We start from the raw sequence: 27,202 nt of genomic DNA on the forward strand, positions 1-27,202 counted from the left end.
GAATAGAAGAGAGCTCTATGTTCAATTATGCTCATTCTACATTTGTTCTCCGCTGCAGGATCATGGGTCTGTACGTGTCTGTGGTGCTGGTGATCGGGAAGTTTGTGAGGGGCTTCTTCAGTGAGATCTCTCACTCCATTATGTTTGAGGAGCTGCCCTGTGTTAACCGTATCCTCAAGCTGTGCACAGACATCTTCCTGGTCAGGGAGACAGGAGAGCTAGAGCTGGAAGAGGAGCTCTACTCCAAACTCATCTTCCTCTACCGCTCACCAGAGACTATGATTAAGTGGACAAGAGACAAGCTATCAAGTGACAATCGCTAGCCCCCCTCCCCCCAGCTGTCCTGTCCCATCCCATCCAGAGCACCCCTGGTTGGGGCTGTCTCACACACATGGGTGCCTCTACCTGGTCTTCTTCTAAAAGAACCAATGGTAGCTCCAGTGGGTCTAGTTTCACTGTGCACTAACCCCTTCTCTTAACCAGGGGGAAAGGGATGTTTTGTCTGTTTCTGTACACTGAGAGTGCTATTTGCCTCTGCTGGTGGGCTGTACTGACAAGACAGTGAGCCAGAGGCTGTGTGAGGGCCAAGGGGCTGCTCCAGTGCCTGTCCCCTGGTTATGGAAGGATTGGCTAGGCCTCTCCAATCAGAAGGGCAGGTTAGATGCTTTGCACTTTGACCACAGACAAAAGCCAGGCTCCTCTTGTCTTATTGCCTAGGTTCCAACAGAAAGATCGGCTTCTGAATGAGGTGTGATGGCCGGCTCGACCTACAGACACTACCCCTTAATGAAGAGCCAGGCCCCCAGACAGGTCACAGGCTGGATCCTCACCACACTGACCAGCACAGTGTGGACTAATGCAGTGCCAAAGGGGCCAATTTGAGAGAAAAAGGACCTAAAGTAGGGTGTTTGTTTCCAATCAAATCTCTATTAGATCATATTCAGACAAATCTCTGAATCTTACTCAAACTGTTTACAAATTGAAACACTTCAGTTGGGAGGAAAGCTAACTTTGTACGTGGCAACAAGTTACAGGCTTATTGATTGCAAGACTTGAATCTTTCATTTTTTTTTTTACAAGTGTAAAATATATGGTGGTTAAATGAGAGTATAGCAACACTGTACAGAGTAAAGACTGAAACATACAAAATGTCTCCATGCTGGACTAACGCATAAGGCAACATTAGCCCCATCTCTAGAAAATGTTGTGCTAGAGTAGTTTGATCAATTGTGACACTATACAGGAAACACATCTACCATTGTGCCTTAAATCTTTTTTTCTGAATTGTTACAATATGGTCCAACCATTGCTTGAGTAGTTGCCAATATGCATAAATCTATATGCAAAAACGTAAAACCAAAACCTTTCCTAACTTTAATAAACATGTGTTATACTTTATTGCCATATGTTTGCTCTCATTTTCAGAGAACCTGCGTGATGCTGATGGGAGTTCTAATGCAGAACCATGTAGGTTGTTGCTATGGGATCTCTGTTGTGGAAGAATAATCATTTCTATTTCCAATATAATGTGATTCAGCGCCTAAACCAATGAAAATATTGTTCATCTGTACAAATAAATGATCCTTCTCATTCCTGACATGGAAAAACAAATTGTTTCAGCATCATATATTCAATTCATTAGTTAGACCTGAATCAATGTTAGATTCACCACCAAGCAGTGCCATGTACAAATAATTTTGGGTGTAGTTAAGATTGATTTAAACTGTCTATAGTTGTCTTATAGCCAAATAATTAATAAACTGACTGAAAATAAATAATAAAAGCAATTGGTATTACAGTTCATATTGAGACAAATAGCCTTGGCTGTATAGTTGCCACGGGAACAATGTCACTGCAGTGTCTGCCGTTGGACGTTGTCCAGTCACACTGGGTATTAGTCTGTCACAAAGACCCATTGACCCTTGGGATGGCTTCATCCTCTTCCTCATCTAGCAGGAAGTCACTGATCTCCTCCCTCATCTGAGACCTAGACAAGTCCATAAACAGAAGTAACAAGGTAAATATCTCCCGGGTGGCGCAGTGGTCTAGGGCACTGCATCGCAGTGCTAGCTGCGCCACCAGAGTCTCTGGGTTCACGCCCAGGCTCTGTCGCAGCCGGCCGCAACCGGGAGGTCCGTGGGGCGACGCACAATTGGCATAGCGTCGTCCGGGTTAGGGGTTAGGGAGGGATTGGCCGGTAGGGATATCCTTGTCTCAGTATGTAAAAAAAAAAATGTAATAAAATGTATGCACTCTACTGTAAGTCGCTCTGGATAAGAGCGTCTGCTAAATGACTAAAATGTAAATGTAAATGTAAATAGAAGGATATGCTAAGTGAAATTCTACTGGTAATAACTCAATATTATATTCAGACATTATGGGCAAATTAAAAATAGCTATTTCACAAGTTTTTCTTGTTTTTGAGTAAAGAATGTCGTTTTAATCTCACCTTCTCCTCCTCTCAGCCTCTGACAGTATGTACTGGGGAAGGGCGTCTAATGCAGTCTGTAGAACAGAGAAAGTCCATGGTTCACATTGTCCTGCTGTAGTCTTTGTAAAGATTATCTTGGTCATGTTTAGGAGTAATGTGAAGTGATAGATGTCCTTTCACTTACCATGTCTTTGATGGTCAGTCTACAACTGTAACACAACAGGCTTTTAAGATCCACTGTCTCTGGCTCCCTGAAAGAACACACACAGTATTGTATTCATTCAATAGGATCAACATCCCAAATTAAACACAGCGTCTTATTGTACAAGCAACCTCAAGTTGCTTGGCACTTCACCCTATAATGTAAACACGTGAATATACACAGAGTGTACAAAAGATGAACAACAGCTGCTCTTTCCATGACTGACTGACTAGGTGAAAGCTATGACCCCTTAATGATGTCACTTATTAAATCCACTTCAATCAGTGGAGATGAAGGGGAGGAGACAGGTTAAAGAAGGATTTTTAAGCCTTGAGACAATTTAGAATGTGTGCCAAAGGCTGAATGGGCAAGACTAGATTTAAGTGCCTTTGAACGGGGTATGGTAGTAGGTACCAGGCGCACTGGTTTGTGTCAAGAATTGCACCGCTGCTGGGTTCAAACTCAACAGTTTCCCATGTGTATCAAGAATGGTCCACCATCCAAAGGACATCCAGGCAACTTGACAACTGTGGGAAGCATTGGACTCAACATGGGCCAGCATCCCTGTGGAACGCTTTCGACACCTTGTAGAGTCCATGCCCCGACGAAGTGAGGCTGTTCTGAGGGCAAAAAGGGGAGGGGTGCAACGCAATATTAGGAAGGTGTTATTGTTTTGTACACTCGGTGTACATAATCCAGCTGTACAGTAATGCAAACATTGGGGACGTATACATAAATGGAGACATAATGCCTACTGACTTAGAGGAACAGCAGTCCCCCTCTCCAGTCTCACAGCCCTGACTCTGGCCCTCTCCAGAGGAGTGGCCCTGGCCTGCCGAGGAGGCTGGAGGCGACCCTGGAGCTGCTGCTGTACCAGGGGTACACTCAGGGCCTGGGCCCCGCCTCTGAGACAGCTGCTCTGAGATCAGTGTGGCCTGGTAGGCAGAGAACTCCTCTACAGTACAGTGGGAGGCAGAGAGAGAGAGAGAGAGGGATAGGTAGAGATAAGAGATATTTATGTGATTAGGGTATAACAATTTAAATGAAAAATACAACTAATTTCAGTACAAAATTACATGTATTTTTATTTAGTGAGTACAGTACATTTCCGTAATGTGATGCCATCTTAGTACATTGGCAGTGTGACTCACCTAGTTTAGTGTCCAAGGCACAGACACACAGTAGGCACTTAGCGGAGAGTTGTGTGTTGGTGTTCTGAGGGGGACATGCTGTGTGGAGCTTCTCACTGGTCCTGGAGGACAACCATCACAGGTGTTCAATACCAAAATCCTCAAACATTATCAACAGCCATCTTCACACGAGTCTAGATACAGAACAGGCTCACTTAAGATTGATATAGTATCCTTCTTTTAACAAAATCCCCTTTCAACTGTTGCTTCCACTTTTCTGGGCCCCGTTATTTACTTAACAAATAAGGAACACTCAAAATGTGCACTTATAAATCAGAACAATTTGAATCAAAATACAGCTGTAGACAGAAGTCAAAGATCAAACATCAGATATACAACTGATGTCTCTCCTGAGTTCTGCCCCGAACAAAAGACAGGATCTTATATACCCAAGATCACACCTTACGGTGTGATCTCCTATGTCTAAAACCTGCATGTGCAGCTAAAAGAACAAGTTATTCTGAACACAAGGTTTCTGAGAACCTGTCTCAGCAGTATGCAAATCTGCCCTTGTTTCAGAGAAAAACAGATGCCGTCTCTCTGTGTCTCGCTATCACCCTCAGTCCCTTTTCTCACAGACGCGGGGCTGCGGGTTTTGGCAGAGAGCTAGACACAGAGGCCTCAATATTCAGCTATACAGTGAGCATAAGTACAATGGCACGTAAGCAAATTAATAACAACAATCAATGGTGGGGTTCTTCAGAAGACCCCCAAAATCAACTTTAACCTTACACAACCGCTATTTTCTTTACTGCACCATATAGAAGTCGCTCTTACAACTGGTTCCTAGTGTGGCTTCTTGTGCTACCCATCCTCACCTGTAGATTGTGCTGACAGTAGAGGGAAAGTCAGTCTGGAGTTTGGTGACAAAGCTCTCTGTCAAGCGCTGGATGCTGGCCTTGTCTTGTGCCTGGAAGAGGCGGTGAAGAAAACTCTTAAAATACTCTGAGAAGAATACTGGCTTGGCACACAGTGCCACACTGGATAACAATGATAGTAATCAGAACACAGTCGACTCTCACCTTAGAGTCCAGGCCAGGGATGAAGACTGAGGGGATGTCAAACATTCTGTTGTAATATGCTATTTCTTTAGAGGAATAGTCCCTCATGGGTCTGACAATGACCACGTCTCCGTAGCGAGGATCTGAGAAGCCCTGTGAACATAGCAACATTTCAAAATGACACAGCTGCTGCTGCTGCTGCCAGAGCTCAATACACAATGTATGCCTACGTGGGGTAATGCTACGTTGATGCTTTCGAACAGTACTTTAAATATTGCAATGGAGGGGCATAAACATCATGTTCACTATTCTACAGCTGAAAGAGGGGAGGTCTTTTTCCCCTCACCGTGTCCGTTGCCAGCGATGCCCCTCGCCCCAGAGAGATGTTGCTGAGCAGTTTGATGGCCAGACGGGAGCAGCTGTCCCCCATCATCACCTTGGTGTAGGCCTGCGTCCTCGCTGTGTGGAGAATCAGGTGCTGCCTAGACAAAGGCACACGTTACACCTGTCATAAATGGCCTTTACACAAACTAGACCTTCAGAAGCATTTCAGACATGTTCATCCCCCATATGCTCGGATACGTAAATGGCATGTCTCAGAGATACTGTCTAATCTCTCACCTCAGTGTATGTAGCAAATCCTCTTTGGCTGTCAGCGTCCTCACAGAGGCAAACAGTCTCTGAAGGGCTTGGGTTTGTTCAGGGGTGATGGGGCTGGTTACTCCATTCTGGACCTCCTGCATGCTCAGACTGGACAGGTGACTCTGGGCATTCTCCACAGAGAAGTCTGGGTGCTGGTTCTGGTTCTTCCTGGTCTGGATGAAGTGATCCACAGCAGCTTTATAACTCAACCCAGTCTGAGGTTTTTCCGTTGCCGAGGATCCTGCCTCTAGCACGGAGCTGGGGAGACTCAGTACCTGAAACACCATGGGAAGCGAAAGACAATAGACATGATGATGCAACTAAGAGTAGATGATGCAACCATATGTTCTAAATCAGTGGTTCTCAAACTTTTTATTGCCCCGTACCCCTTCAAAACATTCAACCTCCAGCTGCATACCCCCTCTAGCACCAGGGTCAGCGCACTCTCAAATGTTTTTGCCATCATTGTAAGCCTCCCAAACACACACACACACTATAGAATACATTTATTATACTTAAGAACGAGCATGAGTTTGTCCCAACCCGTTTTGTGGGAAGTGACAGAGAGCTCTTATAGGACATGGGCACAAATAATAATAATAATCAATAGTTTCACTCTTTATTTAGAATCCACTCTCACATAGGTACGTGGTTGCAAATGGCATCAGTGTCTTAACAGCGCGATTTGCCAAGGCAGGATACTCAATCCAGAAATCTGGCAGTGGCTTCTGATTAAATTAAATTTTCACAGAACCTCTTGATGCAATTTCAATGAGGCTCTCTTGTTCAGATATCGGTAAGTGGAATGGAGGCAGGGCAGAAAAACGAATCCAGTTGTTTGTGTCGTCCCTTTCGGGAAAGTACCTGCGTAATTGTGCAACCAACTCACTCAGGTGCTTCGCTATATCACCTTTTACATTGTCCGTAAGCTTGAGTTCATTTGCACACAAAAAAATCATACAATGATGGAAAGACCTGTGTGTTGTCCTTGTTAATGCAGACATAGAAGAGCTCCAACTTCTTAATCATAGCCTCAATTTTGTCCCGGCACATTAAATATAGTTGCAGAGACTCCCTGCAATCCTAGATTCAGATCATTCAGATGAGAAAAAACATCACCCAGATAGGCCAGTCGTGTGAGAAACTCGTCATCGTGTAAGCGGTCAGACAAGTGAAAATTATGGTCACCAAAGAAAACTTTAAGCTCGTCTCTCAATTTAAAAAAAAACGTGTCAATACTTTGCCTCTTGATAACCAGCGCACTTCTGTATGTTGTACATGGTCGCTGCCCATATCATTGCGTAGTGCAGAAAATACATGAGAGTTCAGGGGCCTTGCTTTAACAAAGTTAACCATTTTCACTGTAGTGTCCAAAACGTCATTCAAGCTGTCAGGCATTCCCTTGAGAGCAAAAGCCTCTCGGTGGATGCAGCAGTGTACCCAAGTGGCGTCGCGAGCAACTGCTTGCACGCGCGTTACCTCTCCACTATGTCTCCCTGTCATGGCTTTTGCGCCATCAGTACAGATACCAACATGAGCAGCAGCTACGTTTGGCTACATACAGACCCTTAGTGGAATTCCCGCGAGAGAGTAACGGTTAATGTGATCGGATGTTAATTATTTGACTAGTTTACCTGTATTTGACATTGTGTTGTTATTTCGCTGAACACTAGATGGTTTAATTTTATTTTTGGCAGTGAAACGAGGCTACTCAGGCAGGGAAAAAAACTCACTCAAATGTATAGCCCCGTTGGAAAATATAAATGGACTGTTTGAAAATGAGAAGAAGAAAAAATGTAAAAAAAAAAAAAAAAAACGTTGGGAATACCTGTTCTAAATAATGACAAGCTATAATACAGTGCCTTTGGAAAGTATTCAGCCCCCTTGACTTTTTATGCTACAGCCTTAATCTAAAATTGATTAAATCTGGGGGGTTTTCTCCTCATCAATCTACACACAATACCCCATAAAGACAAAGCGAAAACAGGATTTGAAATTTTTGCAAATGTGTATATATATATATATATATATATATATAAAAAATGAAATATTACATTTACATAAGTATTCAGACCCTTCACTCAGTACTTTGTTGAAGCACCTTTGGCAGTGATACCAGCAGAGTCTTCTTTGGTATGATGCTACAAGCTTGGCACACCTGTATTTGGGGAGTTTCTCCCATTCTTCTCTGCAGATCCTCTCAAGCTCTGTCAGGTTGGATGGGGAGCGTCGCTGCACAGCTATTTTCAGGTCTCTCCAGAGATGTTCGATCGGGTTCAAGTCTGGGCTCTGGCTCGGCCACTCAATGACATTCAGAGACTTGTCCTGAAACCACTCCTGTGTTGTCTTGGCTGTGTGCTTAGGATCGTTGTCCTGTTGGAAGGTGAACCTTCGCCCCAGTCTGAGGTCCTGAGCAGGTTTTCATCAAGGATCTTTCTGTACTTTGCTCCGTTCATCTTTTTTTATTTGACCTTTATTTAACTAGGCAAGTCAGTTAAATTCTTATTTACAATGACGGCCTCGATTATGTAAATAAAGTATCCGTTTTTTTATATACATTTGCAAAAATATCTAAAAACCTGTTTTTGGATTGTCATTATGGGATATTGTATACACATTTTAGAATAAGGCTCTAACGTAACAAAATGTGGTAAACATCAATGGGTCTGAATACTTTCCGAAGGCATTGTACATATTTAATTCCGGTACATATTTAATTCCAATGATCAAAGCTCAGTCTCACATCCCAGACAGAAGTACACAAAAAAAATCTGACCCATCTCTTGACAGCTCACCTGCTCCAGGTGGACTATGTGGTAATGGTAATTAGTGGCTCTGAAAACTGACTCCAGTTGAGCCACTGCCCTCTTCCGCTCTTCCATGCTTTGACCACTGGCCCCGCCCTCTGTCAAGACACGGTAATAGACAATCATCACACATGAGCTAGTCTAATGGGCCAGAACCACCTGCTAAGTGACAGAAGAAAAAAAAACATTGTGCCAAAGAGCAGTGATGATCATCTGTGCATTACCATCTATGTAGATAATTCCAGGGACAAATCTCAACTTCTTGGGTGCGTCTCGACTCAAACCCTGAGAGAAGAAAAGGGTTCATTTTCATTCAAAAAACAAAAACAGTTTAAAACCCATAATACTTTGAAGACACTGTTAATGAGTTACATCTAAAATGTCAGCCCTGTGATATTTCAGTAATTGCAACATACAGTGTGACTACACATCTAGGAAGACATTGACCCAACTACCTCTTGAACCTGTGACAGCATGGAGCTAGAGGCTGGCCCTCCAGACACTGCAAGAAGAACCTACAATAGAGAAACAATGCCAACTCAGTTGTTTGATTTATGTAAGACGTTACAAACATGTTAGAGATGGATATTCAATACCTTCTCTCCTGGGAATATGACCCGGTTCTTTCCCAGCATGGCCCGGAACTTGTGTATGAAGTACTCCTTGAAGCAGCCCCTGGCCAGAAGACATACCCAAATAAATGCATTACTTTTCATTATTAGCTACAAAGAGCATATGTGCTGACAATGAGAACAAAAAATTCACAACTAAGTATAAATTAGCACTAATTTTTGCAGTAAATTCTGTGGGGTCAGTTCTTGAGACAAATACATCTAGTTTGTGATACTTGCAAAAATAAGTTCAATTAACGTTACCTGCAAAATGCATCTCCAGCTCGGATAATCAATACAGTTGTATTTTCTTTGCATTTGACACACTTCTTGGAGACACTGCGATAAAAAAATGAATTGTGAGCGGCTGGAAGCAGTTGCTACAGCAGACAAAACTTTAAGTAGCTAAACTAACGTTAGCTACATTAGCTTGACTGCAGCTAAAGCAACTGGGTAATCTAGCTGTTAAATGGGCAAATAGTTTACCGTGGGGTCACTCTGTGATCTAGCTGTCCATTGTATTCCTCATCAACCTGGCACATGGTCGAGTTGAGCGAGTTAGCTAGCTATGTAGAGCTCTAATTTATTGTAGCTTGCTAGCTAACAATTGCAGAATGTAGCTGTAACAGAGTTTTCGGTACAAGCTTGCCAGCGAGCCAGTTAAAACTATGTGAGCAGATACCAGAGTTTTTCGAAACTCTATTTAGCAAGAGAAATTCATTAGATTAGTTTAGCTATTTCGAGATGTATTTAATTCAGCCTATTTCTCATAGCTGTTAAAAGGGCTCGTGCTGGAATAACAACAAAACGCATTTTGATGACGTGCTAGATTCTGTCCACAATCATGTGAAGAGCAGTTTGTGGTTGGATCACTGTTCTTTTTGTGGATGTATCACATTAATCAATGTTGCAGCACATATTTAAAATAGAAAATTAGAACTCTAATAACGTAAACATTTTACAACACAATGAAACAATGTATTCTGGGACTGTAGTTTGAAGCAGCTGTAAACTGAATTGGTGATATCGCGAACGAGACTTCAATGCCCAGAAACGTAATCTTTTTGTTGTAGCTGTACGGCTTGTTCGTGAGAGTCGCCCTGAACTAGCAGTTGTGCAAATTCCCTGATCTTTTAATAATCTGGATATATTTTGGTCAGTTTATGTAAATCAAAATGATTTGAAGATCGAATAATCTGCCCAGCGCCCGGCTCAGGTCCTCTCGTCAACCAGCACTGTCTTGTAATGTTTACTTCTTTAGTGCTTCGGCGTGTCCTCTCGAGCGCTTGTATAGCGGACTGATGTAGTGTCTGTTAGCTAAATTATTTTACACAAACAGTTCATAGGTTGGGTAGCTTTATTCATACGCTTTATTCACACGAAGGATATCCATCGTGCACAATCGATGTAAATACTCGATGTGAATACACCCAGGTAGTTGCAGCCATAGTCGAGAACGAAGTGCGAGCAAGATCCTCGTTCATGATGGCGATGTTTCGCAGTTTTGTGTCGGCTACTCATCAGCTCAGGCAGCATCAACAAAACGGGGCAGCCGCGGCTGCCACTGGCGAGAGCCTCGAGAGCCAGTTCTCCTGCCCAATTTGCCTGGAGGTGTATCATAAACCTGTCACCATTGGAAGATGTGCCCACACGTAAGTTGGCGGATTTGTGATCTCTTGCTTCTCAGACAAGTCTCTCACTTAAACAACAACAACGTGCTATTGTATATAGCATATAGTCTCTCATATTTGTATTAGTTGTTGTCACGTATCAGTCTGCAGATACTGAGCTGTCAATCTTATTTTTGCTTGTCACTTAAAGTAACGGTTTTGTTATAAAATGCTTATGATTCACAGCAAAAATGGCACATCTATGATAGAAAAAACTGCACTGATACTGGGATAGGGATATTGTTTTTGTTTTTCCATGGATGCCAACTTGCCAAAGGGAATGCAAGGGAGCTCAGACAGTAGAACAAAGCGGGCTAGGTGGTAGTTCAGTGCCTCTCGAAACGCAATATCGACGTAAAATACTAGCTAAGCTATTATAGCTGATTTGATGAGAAATGTTGGACAACAGCGTTTTCATAATAAAGACATAATAGCTACAGACAGAGGAAATGCGTGGCTAACTCAACACAAATTAGATTAGTCGAGGCAGCCGATAGGAGGCACTAGATGGTGCCCACGATCGGCTGCCTAGGCTAAAATGAGACGTGTTGTCGAAAAGAGGAAGACCGTTTTGTATACTTTAAGCCAGCACTAGGATATGTGGAAACAACAATACTAAAATGTTGAATGGAATGTTTTGGATTCTCATGATGCTCATTGCATTGTTTGATCTATCATGTTTCTGTAGCGTTTTAGCACTCAGTCAGAGAAGAAGCCGAATTATTCATGTTTTTTTTTCATGTTTGTTTTCCCACCACTGCATTTCGCAATAAGCTTGCCACAATGTCCTTGACTAGGCCTCGGTAACGTGGGTAATGTAACCTCAGTGTGGCACATGAGAGTTGCCTTTGATCTGTGAGGTGCTGCTTCTGGAACATTGAGCAGAGCTGGAACACTGAGCAGAGCTTCTGCCTGCACCATTCTCTCACTGATATCAATTCACATTTCACAAGTACATGAAAAGACTGCAGCTGTGAAAGGAAGCTCGCTGAATAGTGGTTGTAAAAGTTAGGTTGAGAACATGGCATTAATTTTCCTCAATTAGACACATTTTTACAATCGTTAGGCCACACTTGTTTTGGTAAGAACACACACCGCAAGGTTGAAAACCAAGGGGTCTGAATGCTCCATTTTATAAACCATTTGAATGAGTTTAAAATAAGCTATTTGGAGGAGCCACATCTTTACTAGTTATTGACCAATTATGTCTAGTTCCCCTAATCTGAACATTAATGAACATCTGTGTAGGGCTGTAGCCGAAGTAACACCACCTGTGTTTTATTTATTTTGCCTCCTGTGAATTTCATTACTGGCAGTTACACAGAAAAGGTCTAGATGTAGTCTACTCTAAAATGTTATTTTTGAGGGCAACTTGATGTCCATTCTTCTGCTGTCAACACTAAAGATTACTGGCGTTTTGAAAACAGCTCCCTCCTATTCTTCCTTTTTGACACCTTCTGTGTGTCTACAGGAATGAATGTGTAGGGTTGCCTTGAAGCTGACTACATTGTCACTCGCCAAACAAACCGTTCCTCCTGCCCTTTTTTTAGGATTTTATTTTTCTGACAATGGGAGCGCTAATATGGCTGCTCATTTAAAGACGTGAGTCAGACAGACCTCAGAGCCCCATCTTTTTTGTCTGTCTGTCTTGTAGGAAGTGGTGTAATGTGGGTCTGATGGGTGGATTGAATAGTCTGCTCAAGATGTTGTTTGCTGTGTGGCTGTCTGTTAGCCTGTCCCACCAGCAGTACTGAGTTTGCTGATGACATTTGGGTGAGGTACTCAGAGCAGCTCTTCTCGCTTTCATTTGCCTGCTCCCTCCAGTGACATACAGCTTTTCTGTGGCTCACTTCTATCTGACATGCATGTAGGCTAGTCCGATCTGTGTGAGATTGGCTCTGTGGATGTCAACATCTCACATCACACACACCATCGCTGAGGTTAACACTTATGCAAGCCATCCTCTTCCTCATCAGGAGTTAGTGTCCAAGCAGATATCAACACCCATGAAAGTGTGTAGAAAACATGACATTGTGTAATATGGGCTAATACTGTACATTTTTATTTTGTGTTTAACGTTAATTCAACTAGGAGTGGTCATGTCGTTGACTCAGATATGACCAATATCTCTCTTAAGTACAACATTTTTTCTCTGCTCTCTATTCATACAGCATAATGCCAGTGAGGGGCATATAACGCTCATTTGGGGACATATGCATACAGTCAGTCTAAATATAGAAATAACCACAGGGAGAATTAATGTATTTTCTATTAAACCTCATTATTGAGGTCAGTGGTTCTGGTTGAACCCAGAACTAAAGGTCCTGTCTGTGCTATTATTCTGACAATAACACTTGAAGCATGAAATGTACATGGATGTAATCCAGCGGGAGAAAAAAGAGCTGGGGATGATGGAATTACACACTGTTGTCATGATTGCACTACCACACACACAGAGCTGAGTAGAAAAGTACACTTGCACGCACATGTCCTGGTGCTGCTCATTGTCATGGTGATGCTAAAGGCCTACTCACGGCATAATAATGGCTGGAATCGAGTCAATGGAATGGAATCAACCACATGAAACCAGGTGTTTGATACCGTTCCATTGACTCAATTCCAGCCATTATTATGAGCCGTCCTCCTCTCTGAAGCCTCCAGTGACTCACAGGTATGTATCCACGTGGACAACTCATTTTTAGCCATTGATCTTGGTATGAGATTACTTTTTCCAAGTGTCTGTATTACCTTGCCCTGGACAAAACTGAGAGACTCCGGTCTATTCAGCATTATAGACAATATTATGATTAAGATCAAATCATCTAATCAAATGGCTACCCAGACTATTTGCATCGCCCCCCACCCCCCTCTCCCCCTCTTTTACACTGCTGCTACTCTGTTGTTGTCATCTATACATAGTCACTTTTTAATAACTCTACCTACATGGACATATTACCTCAACTAACCGGTGCCCCCGCACATTGACTCTGTACCGGTACCCCCTGTATATAGTCTCGCTATTGTTATTTTACTGTTGCTCTTTAATTACTTGTTATTTTTATTTCTTATTCTTATCCGTATTTTTTTTTTTAACTACATTGTTGGTTAAGGGCTCGTAAGTAAGCATTTCACTGTAAGGTCTACCTACACCTGTTCTATTTGGCGCATGTGACTAATAAAATTTGATTTGAGATAGGAACCGTATATCTGTTTGTAAATTCCAAATCCCTCCCCCAAAAGGACCGCTCCACAATCCCAACATTATCTCACTCAAACTCTCCAGAGCATGCACTTTAGTCTTCATCGCAAACCCCAATCTGTTGAAACCTCAGAGGCCAGACCTAATCCGTATCCCACTCAGTGGTAAAGTCTCCATCTGGCTGTTTCAACCCCTTACCCCAATCTTCTCTTGAACATAGACAAAAGCGTCAATGGAGAAATGGGTGCATCTCAAACAGTGTGCATCAGCATAACCGTCCAGTAACACCTGCTCAAAGCCTTTACCTAAGCTTCATCCCTCGCCTACTCTCTCTTTTTTTGTATCTCTCTCCCTCCATCCCTCTCTTCCTCACGTGGTGTTGTTAGTGGGCTGAACCCAAGGCAGCCTGACTCCTACCCATCCCCCACCTCCCTCCTTGTCTAGGGTGATTTGATGAAGTTTGCCCATTGAGAGAGGGAGGGAGGAAAGGAGCAAAACAGGAGCTTTTATTCCTTCAAGGTTGTCCTGCATTCTCATGTTCTCACTCAGCTATGCAGTGTGCCGGCATACATTTTGCTGTCTCTCGTTCCATTCTTTCTCTCTCCCCTGCTCTAGCCGAGCTGCTGCTGGGGAGATTGAACAAAGGTCTCACATGAGAGCCTCTTAGGCCACGGAGGAGACCACTATCTACCTTCTACACTACTGTGTGCACACATTGCTTAAGCATGCAGTCTCACTCGCACACAATCACATACACACGGACTCGTGCACCTGCTTTGCCTCCTGTGGCGTTGGCATGGATCCCACTGTTGGATTTTAAGTCTGTTTCCTCTGGCCAATATGGCTTTCTAATCAGCTCCCCACTCTGCTAAATGGGTCTGTGGGAAAGGGCAATATACTGTTTAACTATTGTAGCTACAACAACAAAAACAGTAGACTACTAAAGACTGTTGCCAAGCACGATTGGCATTGCAACCTGGCAGAAAACTGATCATGCACTTTGTGTGGTCTGATGTTGCATCAGGATACCTTTAGCTGAACCTTCCTGTGTGGGTGGGTGGTAGCCTGAAAGGCTGACTTAAGTGTCTTTCATTTAGTTGTCTCAGTACAGTGTCAGAATTGAAGGGTTTGTTTTGCCTGTCATGCAGACAGTAATTTGCAGAAACAGTCCTTAAATGTCCTTTGGTTCTTCTACAAAGAGCAGGTGGATATTTTTAAGCCATTACTGAGACTGTTCTTGGCTTCCTCTCTGTAACGATGTGAGCTGAGAGTCAGGAAGCAAGTTCAGGGAGTGAGTGTTTTAATAAATAAACACAACATAATACAAACCAATGAAACACAAACAATACACAGAACACAGACATGACACAGAAACAATTACGCCGGTGGAAGGAACCAAAGGGAGTGACATATATATATATAGGGAAGGTAATCAGGGAAGTGATGGAGTCCAGGTGAGTCTGACGACGCGCAGATGCGCGTAACGATGGTGACAGGTGTGCCTCATAACGAGCAGCCTGGTGACCTAGAGGCCGGAGAGGGAGCACACGTGACGGTACCCCCTCCCCGACGCGTGGCTTCAGCCGCAGGACGCCAACCAAAGGGACGATCCCGGGGATCAGGAGCAGACAGGTCACCCCTGCTGATGCGCGGGGATCTGACAGACCGGCTGAGGCAGGGGAGCCGTGGCAATCCGGCTGAGGCATGAGCCTGACGGGCCAGTGGAAGCAGGGCAGCCTGGCGATCCAGCGAAGGCATGAAAGCCTGACGAACCGGCTATAACATGGGAGCCTGACGAACCGGCGGAGGCAGGGGAGCCTGACGAACCGGCGGAGGCAGGGGAGCCTGACGAACCGGCGGAGGCATGAAAGCCTGTAGCGGCTACCGAACCCGACGTCATTCCACCGGACACAAAAACTATATATAAAATCCCTTATGCTTCCCTTAGGTGAGGCGTTATTCTGTAACGATGTGCGCTGAGGCGTCCAGGTGAGTCTGATGACGCGCAGGTGCGCGTAACGATGGTGAAAGGTGTGCGCCATAATGAGCAGCCTGGTGACCTAGAGGCCGGTGAGGGAGCACACGTGACACTCTGTGAAAAATGTGTTTGTTTCACAACCTAGCCTACTGCTCGATTTTCATTCCTAGTGCTCACAATGATGTACATTGCACTACAGCCTTCTAGGCTATACTGTGAGATCCATGGGAGCGATTCTCTCGCACGTTGAAGCTTTTCCCTCTGCGTTGAGATAGTGACTTTGGTGTTACGGTGCATTCAGAGGATGTCCAGCTGAGAGAACCTTGAGGTGTGTCATGTCAAAACGAATTGTCCTCGCCCCCACCCCCTCTAACAGTGGAGTGTCACGTAAGCCATGTGTTTCAATGGGCAGGCAGGGGATGTATAAGCAAGGGGTTGACTGGGATGGGCAGTAGTCACCTCTGATACTGCAGGAGATTATACAGGCTAGCTCTATGGTTCCCCTCATTTCTGCTGCTGGTTTTCTGTGATGTCAAGCCTTTAATTCTGTCCTGTGACATTAGTGACAAGCCCATCTGACGGCGTGTGAGAAGAGCCTTATTTCAGCTGAGAACGAAGCTTCTGAAAGTCACATGTAAAGATGTTCCGGCATGTCAAACTTGCTGAATGTGTGAAAGGCCCTCGCAAACTCATACCCTCTCTGCTCTGTTAAATCGGATTGTTTTAAGGTTGAAGCCTGTGTCTGTTCAGGGGGAGAAACACCAATGAGTTCCTACTTCTCCTCTATGCTCTGCAGTGTCTACTTTACTGTATTTCTGAGAAGTAGATTGAACTGAGCTGTGATGTAGATGGTGTGGAGCCAACCCTGAGGCTTCTGTGTTCTAGTAGCACCTGGCTTCATTTGCTCTCATTAGCCTACCTCTGCAGCTCCTGAAGTGGCAGCAAATATCTCTCCGAAAGCTTACTCTCCCTTCTCTGCACAGGAAATATTGTCAGCTCGCCTCATTCCTTCAGGGAGGGAGTTGGAGAGGGTAGATCAAATATACATAGTTATGGAGCTTCTCTCCTTGTAGCACCATACATCATCATATATACCATATGCATCAGCAAGTCGTCCCGGTATCCTTGGGCCAGGTGTGTGCTGCGTGGTGACGACAGGCGAGGCCATTGTCTCTCTCTATAATGGGGAGATGGCACTATTTTTACACAGCTAGGCCTCTTTGTTGACTCTCTTTTACTCCTGGAGGAATAGGCCGTTCCTCGCCCGCTCCTTTAACCCCTTCCTTAGGTAGCCTAATAATCACATTCCTGTGTAATATTCTAAATAGTAGGCAACTGCTTATCTATGGATGGGAATTTCATGTAAATACTCAGGAAGCATATTGGGCATGGCCAAAATGTGTACAACTAGGCAGTACAGAACAGTATTTCAACCGCCATTTTCACCCTTGAGTGTTTGTCACTCCCATGTCACCACACACTTGACCACAACTCTTTCTTTAGCCCCTTCTCAGTTAGACACAAGACGTGTGTGTGAGCCTGCAGGTGGTGGCGTTCAGCTGTCTGAATGTTAAATACAGTGGCGGTGATTTAAGTGTCTAATAGGAGTCTACTAAACCCGGGCATCTTTAAGTGATGACAGACGAGGCTAGAAGATAAGTTGGCTTACAGCCGTTCAGGATGCTTACTTTGAAAGACCTCTGCTGCCGCTGGGGTACTTGGGACAGATTTGTATTTCATTGATATGGAGATGCATTTCCCCACAGACTTTTATGTGGAGGAGTTGTACTCTGCAGGAGAGGGAGATGAGCATTTTTAAGGGGCTCGTGTTGCTCGCTGCATGTTCTGCAGACCGTTGTAGTTCGACACTGTCGTAGCTCTGTCTGTCCTGTACTCTCTCTTCTGTCTGTCTGTCTGGCCAAAATGGTGTTTTAGCACTGTTGGCTTTTAGTATTCATCAGTGCTGTTTAAATGTGTGCTTTCTTCAATGCTGCTCCTCTCAAGTTGGTCTCTCTAGTCTCTGAGACAGTATCAACCCTAGACAGTCCTTCATCACGGTCCAGACAGAGAGCTTCACTACATCTCAGCTGATCAAACGGGTCCCCAAACGATCTGTTTTGGAGCTGCAAAAAAGTTTGAGTCCCTTCCTCCCACCTATCTGTTTTATTGATCTATAAATAGGTTTTTGGGATCGTTTTCTGGAGTGTCTGGGAACGTGAATAGGTATGAGGACAGACTGCAAACGTTATTTTGATCTAACCTAATAGACACCACACTTTGCAAGATAGACACAGGCCCGCACTTCGAACAACACCTCACGGAGCAACTGACTCCGACATGAGGGTCAGAACGCAATGTGCTCCAGTGACATTTATGCTAGCTGAGCCTCACACACACAAACATGTTATGTTGTTGGATCCTCGTGTCAGCATTGTAGCAATCATTTGGCCAACGTCTTTCATGATGCTATTGGTTTATTAAGGTAGTAGAAAAGGACGGCAAATAACTTGTACTGCTCTGATATTGAGATGTGCTGCAATTCTGTAGCCTAGGGTAGCTGAGTATACCTTTTGAATACGAGGCAATGATAGCCCCAGAGAATATTATTACCAGCCTCCACACTCATGTATAATTTCTCAAAGAAATGTCTTTCCAAGTATTGTGGACTCTTGAGAATGGGTCTAGGCCTACTCACGAGGCCTAATTTATTAGCATATTTTAATCTTAATGCAGGCATCCACTTCTCAGCTCAACAGTGTTGTTTGGCGGATGGAAACCAATTGAGTTTGTGGATATTTTGAACATGTTTTGACTAGATTACATTTTTACTAAAAGATTGCCAGTGTTTTGGGGTTTCCTATGTGACTGGGAAGAAGGAAGTGACTCCAGAGAAGGTCACATGGGTCATGTAGCTGGTTGAGAATGGATGGAGTGAAGTGAGAGATGTTTAGCTATTAAAACTAAGCCCATGCTAATGTGATAACTAAGGTGCTGAAACACAGTGCCATTACTTTAATAGACATCCCCTGACGCTATTTAGCGCTCCGCTGTGTTGAGTTTATTAGCCACTTGAATAGCCTGCCTGAGGGCAGACTGCACGGCTTCTTCCACAAGCGGTGAGTTCTGGTCACCAGCTGAAAGAGAAGAACAGTGGTAGACCCGCAAAGTTAGAACCAAGACTGGTTGTGGCTATGCAGCGAGATCTGAATTCTGAAGTGCAACATGGCTCCTTACATATCTGACCCCTCCCTACCCTACCCGCTCGCCTTCAGGCTGACAGGGCCATAAAGCATCCAGCAGCGCTGTAAAAATCCGCAATGATTCAGTACTCTGGCAGTATAAACTCCTGGCTCGTTTGTCAGGGGAGGTTTCGCAGCCAGACCAAGACCAGCTCTCTGGGCCCTCTGTTTGCTGACGTCGCCCTCCCTGCATTATGCTAGCCCCCCCCCCCCCCTCCCTGTGTTAGGTCCCCCTGGCAGTGCTGACTGCTGACTCATGTCGTCATGGGAGGTGACTGCCCATCACTCAGCCTGTTTGCATGCCACCACAGGGGCATTTCTCGGCCCCACCATGGCCCAGCACCCAGCAGTGCCCACGTTGCTCAGAGCCGCCAGAGGAGATGATGATGGGTTGAATGCTGGGTCTGTCTGACTGAGTGATGCTGCCCCAGCAAATAGATACACCACTTCTCTAATGGCACTGAATGAGACTGACTGACTGGAGTTCACTGTGCGGGCAAACCTTGAGAAGAGGTTCATAGAATGTTATTAAAGCACACAAACACATCTCATTGAGATGACACATTTTTCTGGGACACTCGCCCCGAATAATCGCTCTGATTCACTTTGTGTTTAGACTTTACGTATCATTCAACGACTGACTGCCTCTCGGTCTGTGTGTGTGTGCGTGCAGGTTCTGTGGGGAGTGTCTGCAGCCCTGTCTCCAGGTCACCTCTCCCCTCTGCCCTCTGTGCCGCATGCCTTTTGACCCAAAGAAGGTGGACAAGTCCTCCAGTGTGGAGAAACAGCTGTCCAACTACAAGGCCCCCTGTCGGGGCTGCAGCAAGAAGGTAAACTACACTACTATGGCCTGCCACTCTGTCCAACACACATACTGGACGGATGCACACTTGATGATACACACTACCACTCACAAACACACTCTCAAAACATCTCCCTGCCCATTTATTCACTTAATAGCATGTCTTACTCTCTCTCTCCTGTTCCTCTGTCTCGGTCTCTCCTATTCCTCTACCTGTCTCTCTCCTGTTCCTCTACCTCGCTCTCTTTTTATGTCCCCCCCCACCCCTCCCTCTGTCTCTCTCTCTCTCTCCTCTTTCCACTGGCGGGCTCCAGGTGTCTCTGGTCAAAATGAGGTCACACATCTCCTCTTGCGCAAAGGTCCAGGAACAGATGGCCAACTGCCCAAAGTTTGTGCCTGTGGTCCCCACTTCACAGCCCATTCCCAGGTAATCTCTCTGTCTGTCTAATTGTTTCAAAACATCTCCTGCCATGTCACTGATGCGTTGTTTAACAGTGTTGTTTGATGAAGGCATTGTCTGTATATTTTTGGGGGGCCTTTTCCCCCCAACATTGTCCCAGCCATATCTGCGGCAGCAGGAATAATTAAGTCCTCCACAATAGTATGGGACTTGCCTGTCCTAGCCACTCGGTAGCTCACCATATAAGATGCTTCTAGCCCCTTCTTATTAATGATATCTTGCTTTTATACATGTCTTACTACTCGAAAGCCGTCTTAATTCTCACTCCAAAAAACTCCCGTGGCTTATTAATGGACAATTTGAAAATGTGAAGAGAAAAAAATTCATATGTATATAAAAAAATGTGAATCACATTTTTACATACCCCAGTTTGGGAATACCTGGGATAGGGTCTTTCTGTCTGGAGGTTCTGTGAACATCTCAGCCAGAGGAGGTCCCACTCCCAACATGTGCTAGAAGCACTGAGCTACTAGTCTGAGGAAGAGTACTGTGATCAGGTTCTGTGACGTCCATAGTGACCATCTGGAACTCACAGGTGAACACAGAACAGCTTATCTGTGTCTTTTCTCGGTTGTTGTTTTTACCACATTCCAAAACACAGTTTAATTGGGCGATGTTGCCAGCACCACAAAGGCAGAGTCTCATCTAGTCGAAGGCCCAGAGAACACAGTGGACCATCTGCTGGTGTTGTTTACTTGTCACAAAGTCATTATTCTGACTAAATTGTCACTTTTTTTTAGCCCAAGGCTGCAATTATGGTTGGTTGGTATATTTTGTGGAGTTTTTCTGGGGACATTGCTGTTCTATTAAGTCTACAGTATAGTGTGCACCCTTATCGGCTATTCAAATAGACGTCTGTCAAATGGACGTTTCCCATTAGCTAGTAGACTGTGTCCTACCTGAGAGACCTGTCAACCTTAAGTCTGATGGGACTAATGGGCTGCTCCTGGTCAGCTGTGGAGGGTAGTGTGTGAATAGGCCCTGTTGTCTTGGTGTAGTGCTGATGGAGCAGTGAGTTAATGAACACATTAAGGACCCTGTTCTACGTGTGTGTGGCTCGGCTAGCGTAAATGTCACTGCAGCACATTGCTCTCTGACCCTCATGTCCACACAGACCAGCTGTCCTTCCAGGTGTGCTGCTGGACATGATTGGCATCCTGCTAGTGTCTGGAAACTGGGCCTCAGACTTTGGGGTTATATTCACACAGACAACAACACACCATCAGTGTGTGTCTGGCAAAGTGTGTGTGTGTGTGTGCATACCCATGTTGTATCCATTATGGCTCCTACTAAACGTGTGTTTTCTCCCTGCCTGCAGCAATGTTCCAAACCGTTCCACCTTTTCATGCCCGTTCTGTGGAGCCCGCAATCTGGACCAACAGGAGCTGGTCAAACACTGTATGGAGAACCACCGCAACGATCCCAACAAAGTGGTCAGTCTGCTATGTTATACCCTGAACTATGGACACTGTCGTAGTCTGAACTATGGACACTGTCGTAGTCTGAATTTCCTCAAGCATTTATGTGTTGATATGAAGTGTTACGCGACATTGACGTCACTGCAAGAGATTCTACTGCATTCTGGTTTGGTGTACTGGTGAGGTAATGACAGGGTTGTTGATTGGTTGGTGTGCCTCCAGGTGTGTCCTGTATGTTCAGCCATGCCCTGGGGGGACCCCAGCTACAAGAGCTCCAACTTCCTCCAGCACCTGCTCCACCGGCACAAGTTCTCCTACGACACGTTCGTGGTGAGGATAAGGGCTGGGGTCTGGGCTCTGTGTCGTCTGTTCTTTAGATAGAACTGCTCTAGTCCTGTTGTCAATAATGTAACTGTGATATCCTAGTACTGTCACTGTGATATCCTAGTACTGTCACTGTGATATCCTAGTACTGTCACTGTGATATCCTATTACTCTAACATGAATGCACTGCATATCTCAAAGCAGTCTGCTTTATTTATTTGGTGTCAGGCATTATTTGCTCAGTGGTTGACTGTGTGACTTTGTGTTTGCAGGACTACAGCATTGACGAGGAGTCATCACTGCAGGCAGCCATGGCCCTGTCCTGTCAAATCAAATGTTAAAGTGAGTGACTGTCTGACTCTGTGTTTACAGGACTACAGTATCGATGAAGAGGCGGCACTACAGGCAGCCCTGGCTCTCTCCATGGCAGAGAACTGAGTCCCCCATTCTGCTGTCTGGGGACGCACTTCCATCCTGACACCCCACTAGCTCTCTTTCTTTCTCTGGATCCACCCCATATCCAGCCCCCTCACAGGGAGAGTTTGGAAGGACTTGGCCCTGTTCTAGACTCCCACTCTGGGAGAGCTACAGAGATGATCTCCTAACCCTGTCCCTGATCCTCTGCCTGGCCCTTCATCCACTCTGCTCACCTGCTTAACTCGTCCCATTACATCATACTCTCAGCCGGCAGCAGCCCCTTCACTTCCTGTATACTGGGGAGGAGGGGAGCTTGGCCTCCAATAAATGTTGCAATTCAAAACCACTGCAATGCAAAACAATGAGTGCAGCATGGACATTGTTGTTATTCTGCAGAAAGTATGAAGGTTCCCAAAAGTAATGATTTAAGGTATTTTCTTTTACTCTTTATTTTTCACTGTTCAAATGAAACGTTTTCAAACTCCAGGATGAGTCACATGACAGACGTTCTTGTAAAAGTACCACAGATTAGTTCTGTTAAAGTTTATTCTCAAGTGCATAGTTTGATGGCTTTTTGATTGAGGGACTACAGTTGAATGGCTTGACCTCATTCTCAGTGTGATAATCTTACCGCTGGGTGACAGTCTAGACATGACCAGTTAAACACAGAGAGTGAGGACATTCTTGCATCCCCATCACGACAACACACTAACATTTGCAACGCGAATCAAAACAAACTCTCAAACTATCCCCTTTTGTATTCAGAGTTCGTGTGAATACTTGCACTTGTCACATTTTTCTACATAATTGAACTATAGATTGTTCTTATTTCACAGTTGAGAAACAGAATTGTAGTACTCCATTCATTCTTCACTCTGCTGATATTTTTATGAAGCACCAGACAAGATAAAAATATATTTTTGGAAAATGTCCCAGTTTCAAATGGTGTACTAATAATAAGAAACGTGTTTATTGGAGATGTGTTCGTTGTTTTACCACCTTTTTCTAAGTACCCGTTGGTACTGTACTGCTGGCATCAAACAGTTGTTAGCAGGAGCTTAGAGCTCATGTGTAATACGCTCTCAAACACAAGAGGGCGCCCCAGTCTCAAAATAGACCTGGCAATAGTCATTCAAAGCCATGTTCTTCAGTCAGTGTTACTCCAAGTCATCATGTTTATACCCATTCACAGTATTGTGAAGAATGTCCATGTGTTTTCTAAATATATGACCCGTTTGGTTTAGTGCCCAGTAGGAAAAGTGCAATATTATGATGTGAGTACTGTTGGATAAGTCTATCCTTGTGGTTGAGTTGGTTGCTTCCCCATAAGAGTCCAGTTTTATGTTAATTATTGTCTTGAACACCAATGTTGGTCTGATAGTAAAATGCAAATGTCAAAGTGTACATTGCTACACTGTACAGAATCTGCAATATTCCTAGGCCATTTACCTTTCAGGTTCCACACTGCTCCAATCTCAGTGGGGTCTCCCCAAAACCCATTAGTCATCAGAGCTGTGAAAAACAGATTAACAGGCCTGGAATGTGTATGGTATATTCAATCATTATGTTCCAATGGTTTGTTAAAGACATCCACTTTCTGATAACGCAGTAATTATTCAAGTTGGATTTAAACAGAACTGTTCAGAACAGCTGCATATTCAATCTTATGAGATCAATTTCTCTAAAGGCACTTTGCTTCAAAGGGATAAAATTATAAAAGTACATTGCCCCAAAGTAGATGTCCAATTATAAGCCATGTTTGAGTAGTAGTGTACCCTTTGAGCTAGCATTGATCTATGGAGATTTAAGAGAATGTTTTGGTTTACTCTGATGAAGGATGCCTTATGGGAAACTGGTTAGATTGTTCTTATATAGCAAGCAATGGAGGAAGATATTATGTATTGTGATTAGTTGTTACTAGACTGACTAGTAAAAGTATAATGGTCTGTCCATTTGTGATTTTCCTTGTTTCCGAGGAGAATTGTATATACGGTAGAGAATGCAACATTTAGGTTTAGGTCTAACTTTTTGTAAGTTATCTTTTTCACACAACAATGCATTGAAATATTGCACTTTAATTCAGAAATATATTTTGATGGGTAGGAATTGTCTTTTTATTTTACTTTAATTCGTTCCAATGTGTCCATTTCATGATGGATGATAATGTAAGTTGTGGCTGTTTTTGTGTAAGAGCAGAAGGAAGGTTGTGTTATCTCAGTCATAACATGTTTTGGAGTACAGGAATGGTACAACATGTATTTCTGTTGTGTCGTTCATATTTTATAGATGGGTATAGATTGCAAAATCAACTGAGAAAACCATCCCAGATGCCCAATAGTGTGGCAAACAAAAGGGCTCTCGGCTTAGTCAAAGTGTTCTTGGAGATAATACATCCTTATATTTGATAGACATATTTTCAGTGTTTAAATGTAATGTACTGGTTGGTGGCACAGTCTTGACAGGGGTGGCCATTAGAGAAAAACTGTCGTCACCATGAGAAGTCCTGAGTTTCTTCTGGGGCACCAAGGAATTGTCACGCATCTTCAATTCAATCATTTACTCAGCCTTTTTTACTACCTAATAATGATGCTATTTTATAAATGTAAGGTAAAAGGTATTGTATGTTTAGATCAGCGTTCATGTGCACAGCTGTAGCCCAATGTAGATTTTGTATGGAGTATACCTTAAATGTATACTTCTCACTCTGTGTGTATTGTTGCATCCATGCATAATGCCACTGTACTGTGCATCATCATCCCAGATGTCCTGTTTGTGGTCAAAACCAGCCCAATCTCTGTAAAATAAACACAATGTTGCAGGTCACACACTGATAGACCACCTGCAACAAAGACATACACCAAAAAAAGGACAGTGAAAAGGAAACTATTTGTATGAACTTTGTTGGGTCATTTTTCTCAAGAGGGCCTTACTGAGACTGTCTGTTCTGAACTTGGTAAGGCTGACAGGAAATAGACTGCCATATAGACTGGTATCACAGCAATCAGAGAAGACAGAGCCTGTGTCTCTGACTGTGTCCCCCAGGACTTGGCTGCCCTGGGAGTATGTAATGTCACTCAGTATAGACACAGGCTGATGTTGTCCTCCCCAGGGGGACTGAGCTGCAGTCACTTGAGCCAGATCGTTTCCTTCAGGGCCACTGTGCCCTAGAGACCCACCCTGGGGTTTTGGCCCTACTGTCAGGGCCTGTGTGTGTTAAATGTGATTTATGCATTCTTGAAAAATAGTAATAATACCAGTAATAACACTGTTTGAAGTTTAATAAGATATTGTATTTGTAGCAGATTTTTTCCCCCTCAATAAAAACACTGACCCATCCCACTCTTTTTCCTTCCTGATATGTTGTCGCTAGATTTTTGAATTTGATACCCCCACTACTACCGTCACATTGAATGGGTAACATATTTACTGTGTTGTGATCTTTGAACTGAAATTAGAGACGTGACTTTAATCAGGAGTACTGCCAGGAGAAGATCCCCGTCTTCTGCTGGTATGTAACAAGTAGAGTACACAGGGTGGTGTGAGACATTGGGGACAACGCATAATTACTGGCAGTGAATAGAGGCCTTACAATCTCCTTTAGTGGGGGCCTTTTTCAACTGGAGAATGGGGGCCCCAGAGCTCACTGTGGACCCAAGAGGCCTGTAAACAACCACTGGTTGCCAGGGAGATGCCTGTCTTTGGAGGTGCTCTAAAATGGAAGGCGACAGGGGCCTTTGTGACAACACTGCAGCACCGAGGTGACAGAAGACAGGCGGCAATCATGCAGAGCCTCCAAACCGGTGTGGTGTCTGGAGACCGGGGGCGGCATCTGAAGCAAAACTGCTCTCGCACTCAGACCTTTACTCTGTTGTGGGGCCTGGACTGGTGTCACAACTGTAAACGCTTCACCCAACAATCATTTCTCTCTGTTGCTTGTGATTACCCCCCTGGCACTATTAATAATGATGCCATTGTCTACCTTTCTACACGGGACAGAAGCTGGGTGCCAGGTGAATGGATATGGCCTTGTCCAGCTGTTAAGTTTAGGCGTTTGTGTTTTGAGCAAGTGTGGAGGTGTTGCTATAGTCTGGGATAGGCTATAAGACGACATGAGGGTCCTACACAGTAGTTACTCAAAGTGAAGTGGTCCAATTAACCACAGTCTAAACAGAGCAGAGGGCAGCCCCTGTGACCTGGGCCACACTGGAGGATGTTTTGATTGAGCTATGGATTGGTGGCGTTTGTTGTGTTATGTTAATATAACTGAGGCTTGGTTATAAAGACCTTTCAAACTCCACACACACTATTCAGACCGGTTGAAAAACATTCTCCTCATTACCCATTGTTATCTCTAAGATCCTCTGTTTGTGTTTCACCTCTGCAGGTTTTAATGATGACTGGTGTCATAGTGTGAAAACAGTCAAGAAAAAACACTCACCCCAAGAGAAAGAAATGACAAGTGACACTACAATGACCTCTCTTATAATGAAGAAAGAAGGCTTTGGCGTTTTTGCATAATCAACCTATCTAATTATTTAATATCGAAATAATACATTGTAAAAAATAATGAGTTTATCATCTTGCCGCTTGTCATTAAATATGAGATTATTCATTTTGAGTGCATCAGCCGACAATCTTCCACCCTTGAGAGCAACCACCATTGTAGTCCAGCGCTCCCCTGTTCCCAAAACACCTGGCCCTTGAACCCCCTTCCCTCCCTATCCACCCTCATACTGGGGCCTGGGAACCAGCATGGGTCAGCCACTGATGAGGTGCAGGCCTCTGCCATTATATCAGAGAGAAAGTGTGTT

General features: G+C 44.2%; 3 protein-coding genes across 5 annotated transcripts in view; 2 read left to right on the plus strand and 1 right to left on the minus strand.

Moving 5' to 3' along the window:
- LOC120025055 (piezo-type mechanosensitive ion channel component 1-like) overlaps nt 1–1,979 on the plus strand; it is a 78,914-nt gene extending 76,935 nt beyond the window's left edge. The window contains exon 50 of the mRNA XM_038969493.1: nt 59–1,979. Within this exon, the coding sequence (XP_038825421.1) occupies nt 59–323 (265 nt within the window). The 3' untranslated portion in view covers nt 324–1,979. The remainder of the gene's footprint in view (nt 1–58) is intronic.
- On the minus strand, nt 1,002–9,684 carry LOC120025163 (cytoplasmic tRNA 2-thiolation protein 2-like). The gene is made up of 15 exons (XM_038969617.1): nt 9,371–9,684; nt 9,149–9,223; nt 8,870–8,948; nt 8,729–8,788; nt 8,498–8,558; nt 8,262–8,371; nt 5,446–5,741; nt 5,171–5,306; nt 4,846–4,977; nt 4,642–4,733; nt 3,785–3,885; nt 3,393–3,588; nt 2,616–2,682; nt 2,450–2,505; nt 1,002–1,987 (listed from the first exon to the last, which is right to left on the minus strand). The coding sequence occupies exons 1-15, from the start codon at nt 9,424–9,426 to the stop codon at nt 1,903–1,905; spliced, it is 1,602 nt and encodes a 533-aa protein (XP_038825545.1). The 5' UTR covers nt 9,427–9,684; the 3' UTR covers nt 1,002–1,902.
- A 164-nt stretch (nt 9,685–9,848) lies between these two features.
- On the plus strand, nt 9,849–25,730 carry LOC120024899 (E3 ubiquitin-protein ligase RNF166-like). 3 transcript variants are annotated; one of them, XM_038969257.1, is made up of 6 exons: nt 9,861–10,536; nt 19,644–19,800; nt 20,087–20,199; nt 21,551–21,665; nt 21,873–21,980; nt 22,247–25,730. In XM_038969257.1, the coding sequence occupies exons 1-6, from the start codon at nt 10,367–10,369 to the stop codon at nt 22,313–22,315; spliced, it is 732 nt and encodes a 243-aa protein (XP_038825185.1). In that variant the 5' UTR covers nt 9,861–10,366; the 3' UTR covers nt 22,316–25,730. The 3 variants fall into 3 exon arrangements, with proteins under 3 accessions (XP_038825187.1, XP_038825185.1, XP_038825186.1); XM_038969258.1 differs by having other exon boundaries at nt 9,862–10,536; nt 22,347–25,730; XM_038969259.1 differs by lacking the exon at nt 21,873–21,980 and having other exon boundaries at nt 9,849–10,536; nt 22,347–25,730.
- Nucleotides 25,731–27,202: the final 1,472 nt, after the last annotated feature.

The sequence above is a fragment of the Salvelinus namaycush genome, chromosome 30 (assembly GCF_016432855.1).
Source record: "Salvelinus namaycush isolate Seneca chromosome 30, SaNama_1.0, whole genome shotgun sequence".
Classification (NCBI taxonomy): Eukaryota; Metazoa; Chordata; class Actinopteri; order Salmoniformes; family Salmonidae; genus Salvelinus; species Salvelinus namaycush.

Coding starts and splice junctions, on each gene's coding strand:
- LOC120025163 (XM_038969617.1), bottom strand. CDS start 9,426: ATGTGCCAGGTTGATGAGGAATACAATGGACAGCTAGATCACAGAGTG. Junction 8,949..9,148: donor GCTGGAGATGCATTTTGCAG/GTAACGTTAATT, acceptor TCTTCTGGCCAG/GGGCTGCTTCAAGGAGTACT. Junction 8,372..8,497: donor TGGAATTATCTACATAGATG/GTAATGCACAGA, acceptor GTGTCTTGACAG/AGGGCGGGGCCAGTGGTCAA.
- LOC120024899 (XM_038969257.1), top strand. CDS start 10,367: ATGATGGCGATGTTTCGCAGTTTTGTGTCGGCTACTCATCAGCTCAGG. Junction 20,200..21,550: donor ACTTCACAGCCCATTCCCAG/GTAATCTCTCTG, acceptor CCCTGCCTGCAG/CAATGTTCCAAACCGTTCCA. Junction 21,981..22,246: donor TCTCCTACGACACGTTCGTG/GTGAGGATAAGG, acceptor TTGTGTTTGCAG/GACTACAGCATTGACGAGGA.